Genomic DNA, 3,296 nt, shown 5'->3' with positions numbered 1-3,296 from the left:
GGCTGTCAATCCGAGGCAAGGGATAACTGTCCATTGGGCAAGCCCTGCTGAGGTCTGTGAAATCAATGCAGACCCTCCATTTGCCATTGACCTTTTTCACCAAAACTACGTTGGCAAGCCACTCGGGATACTGGACCTCTCTGATAAAGCCTGCATTGACAAGTTTATTGATCTCTTCGTGAATGACCTCTCATCTTTCTGGGGCAAACTGTCTTTTTCTCTGCTTCACAGGCTTGGCTTCTGGATTGATATTGAGCTTATGGACTGCAACGCTAGGATCTATACCTGGCATGTCTTTCACTTTCCATGTAAAGATGTCGATGTTTCGAGATAAGCAAGCAATGAGTTCCGCTGTAAGGATTTCATCAAGACACAATCAATATTTACTTTTTTCTCGACCTCTACCAATTCTTCGACTGGTGAAAGCCTCATTCGGTGGTCGGGGTCGGGCTCTGTGTCGGAAAGCTGCATGACATCGGTGCTTATCTCCCGTAGGCTGGTGATATAGCATTGTTTAGCCGCCACTTGATCTTCTCGTACAACTCCTACTTGTGACCTATAGGGAATTTCTTGCCAAGGTGAAAAGTGGACACGATTGCCTTGATCTTGTTTAACAGGGGCCTACATAGGATAGCATTGTAGGCCATTGAAGCATGGACCTCTTGAAAAGAAGGCGTGACTTCTGTCACTTGCTTTGGATCAGCTCCCTCTCCCGTCGAATCCCTACAGAGGAGTTTTCACAAGCTTTAGTTGTTGAGTTGAGATACCCATCTTACCAAAGGCCTTATACGATAGGATGTTCGCTGCACTTCCATTATCAGTTAAGATCCTTCTTACTTCGAAGTTAGCAATAATTGCTGAAATGACTAAGGCATCGTCATGAAGAAGAGACACACCATCAAGGTCTTTACCTCCGAATGTAATGTCCTCAAGACGATCCTGGTGCATTCCAGATGTTGAGCAGCGCTGCCTGCTATATTGTTTTCGTCCATTGTTTGAGTTTCCTCCTGATGCAATGCCTCCAACAATGATGTTGATAGTCCCTGCCATTGGTTGGTGATCACACTTGGTTTTCGGGGATTTCTCTTTATCATGGTCATTTATAAGACGCTTATCATTGCTAACATATGAACCGAGGAGTCCTCTCTTTATAAGTGCCTCGATTTCCCGCTTAAAGGCCATGCAATTCTCCGTGGTATGCCCATGATCCTTATGAAAATCGCAATACTTGCTTCGGTCCCTGGCATCCGAAGGAGACTTCATTCTAGGTGGCCATTTGAACTCCTTCATATCCTTTATTTCCATCAGTTTGTTGGCTCTTGAAGTGTTCAATTTGGTGAAGGATGATGGCGGGGTCTCCTGCCTTTGCTTGTTTCGAGGGGCCTCTTGCCATTGACTTGAGTCATGTGGCCTCTTTGGCTTAGCCCTTACTTGATTCGGGTCGATTTACTTCGAATTTAAAGTCTTCTCCATATTAATGTACTTCTCACCTCTGGTCAAGAGCTCGATCACTAATTTTGACGGTGTTTTAGACAAGGACATCTTGAATGCCTCACATCTTATAGCATGAGTAAGAGTGGAGATTGCCACAGTGATATGGAGGTCGGGGATCTGCAACCTTTCGTTATTGAACCATGAAGTCACGGAGAGTCTCATTTTGGCCTTGGCAGCGTTGCATGAGGGAGGTCGCCATCTTTCTGATGCGCTTGCTACTGGCAAAGAAGGCAAAAACTTATCGGCCAGGTTCGCAAAGGAAGATATAGAATTGGGTTCCAAGGTCGAGAACCAATCTCTAGCAACGTTGGTCAGTGTTTGAAGAAAAGCCTTACACATCACCTAGTCTAGCGCAACTTGCATATTTGTGACGTCAGTGTAGATGTTGAGATGATTTATCGGATCAGTAGTCCTGTCATACTCTTTTATACGGGGATACTTGAATCTATCCGACAGGGAGAATGACAGTATCTCAGGAGTAAACAGAGTGTTAGGGGTGAAGCCTGTTGTCCCTTTTCCTTCTGCTTTAGGCCAACTGTGATACCCTCCTGGATGATTCTGGCGAATTTACCCAAATCTATTGTTACTTCTCTCGAGGCCGAGGCCATATTGGGCACACTCGAGTTTCAGCCTCATCATTACCGGGAACGGGGCACGAGGCTCGAGCTTGAGCATCCACCATGAAACCACCTTCAGGAGTCGGCGTATGCATTGGGTGAGAATTCCTTTGGCTCAACAACTGAGCATGGCAACTTGTTGGTGAAGCTCTTCAAAAGTTCCAGCAGTAACAACAGCTTGTTGGGGGTGCTGGTATCTCTGATGACTCTTTCTGAGGAGCAGGATGATCTTCGGGGGGAGGAGGAGGGTTTGGGGCTGATAAACTTGCTGGAGAAAGACCTGATCGTGTATTCACCATGGCTTTCGGTAGCGCTTCCTCCAGACGGTGCCACTGATGCTACCAAAAAAGTGTACCTTGTAGATCTCGAGAACGAGGACTGATAACAAGCACGAACGTGATCTTCCAATACCTGAAACAAAGGCAACGAGGTGTGTTCTCCTTGTCCCCCCGATGCTTAAGTCAGAAAGAGGATTGAAAAGAAATATATGTGCTGAAGATTGCGTGGAGAACGTACCTGATTAATGGGTTAAGGGTCTATATTTATACTGGTAGATTGTTGGACTCCTAGTAGGATTGAACTGCCCGTATGTTCTTATCCGGTAGAGTCCTGTTCTCGAGGAATGTCCTACTTATAATAGAATCGTTCGACTAGTGGTGTTAGAGCTGACATAGAGTCCTTGGGGGTTTAGGCGTCTGTTGGTTGAACATATACACCTCGAGGATATGCTAATGAATAATGACCCGAGGACATCTTCTCGAGGACAATAAGAGGCGAGTTTCTTGGTCGTATGAGCAAAGTCCTCGGGCTACTATGCTCGAGAACAAACATATCTCGAGGACTTCTTGGCAGAAAAGTGAGGTGGAGCATGTAGGGAGTCCTCGAGGAAACAGTTCCTTGAGTATCCAATATTGGTATTATTAGTTACCAAGTCAGTGACTTGTGTTTCATTTGACATAAGAATAGAGTATCATAAATAAGATCAAGGATAGACAAATTTTTCTGTCTTCTATTGTTCCGACTTGAAAGAGGGGGATGGTAAATAGAACGGAGACGATGATCATGATCACTGCTTAGAATTTCCGAACTCGCCCCAAAAATTTTAACTTCATTTTATTTTAAACAATTATTTTCTAGAATTTACTAAAGTTTTTGTTAAGGATATGTAGCAAAAGCTTTCCTTGT

General features: G+C 44.7%; 1 protein-coding gene across 1 annotated transcript; it reads right to left on the bottom strand.

Annotated features, from left to right (window-relative positions):
• Nucleotides 1-297: 297 nt before the first annotated feature.
• LOC111391100 lies at nucleotides 298-1,833 on the bottom strand. The gene is made up of 3 exons (XM_023016255.1): nucleotides 1,491-1,833; nucleotides 742-1,385; nucleotides 298-621 (listed from the first exon to the last, which is right to left on the bottom strand). The coding sequence occupies exons 1-3, from the start codon at nucleotides 1,831-1,833 to the stop codon at nucleotides 298-300; spliced, it is 1,311 nt and encodes a 436-aa protein (XP_022872023.1).
• Nucleotides 1,834-3,296: the final 1,463 nt, after the last annotated feature.

The sequence above is a fragment of the Olea europaea genome, chromosome 3 (genome assembly GCF_002742605.1).
Source record: "Olea europaea var. sylvestris chromosome 3, O_europaea_v1, whole genome shotgun sequence".
In the NCBI taxonomy this organism is placed as follows: domain Eukaryota; kingdom Viridiplantae; phylum Streptophyta; class Magnoliopsida; order Lamiales; family Oleaceae; genus Olea; species Olea europaea.
The sequence above is the reverse complement of the archived record's forward strand: the minus strand, read 5'-3'. Positions and strand labels throughout refer to the sequence as shown.

What these genes read in the sequence shown, in the direction of transcription:
- LOC111391100 (XM_023016255.1), bottom strand. Translation starts at nt 1,833, where the DNA reads ATGTGTAAGGCTTTTCTTCAAACACTGACCAACGTTGCTAGAGATTGG. An exon ending in GATCGAGCTCTTGACCAGAG is followed by an intron (nt 1,386 to 1,490) that starts GTGAGAAGTACA and finishes GTCAATGGCAAG; the next exon opens with AGGCCCCTCGAAACAAGCAA. An exon ending in CAACTCAACAACTAAAGCTT is followed by an intron (nt 622 to 741) that starts GTGAAAACTCCT and finishes TATCCTATGTAG; the next exon opens with GCCCCTGTTAAACAAGATCA.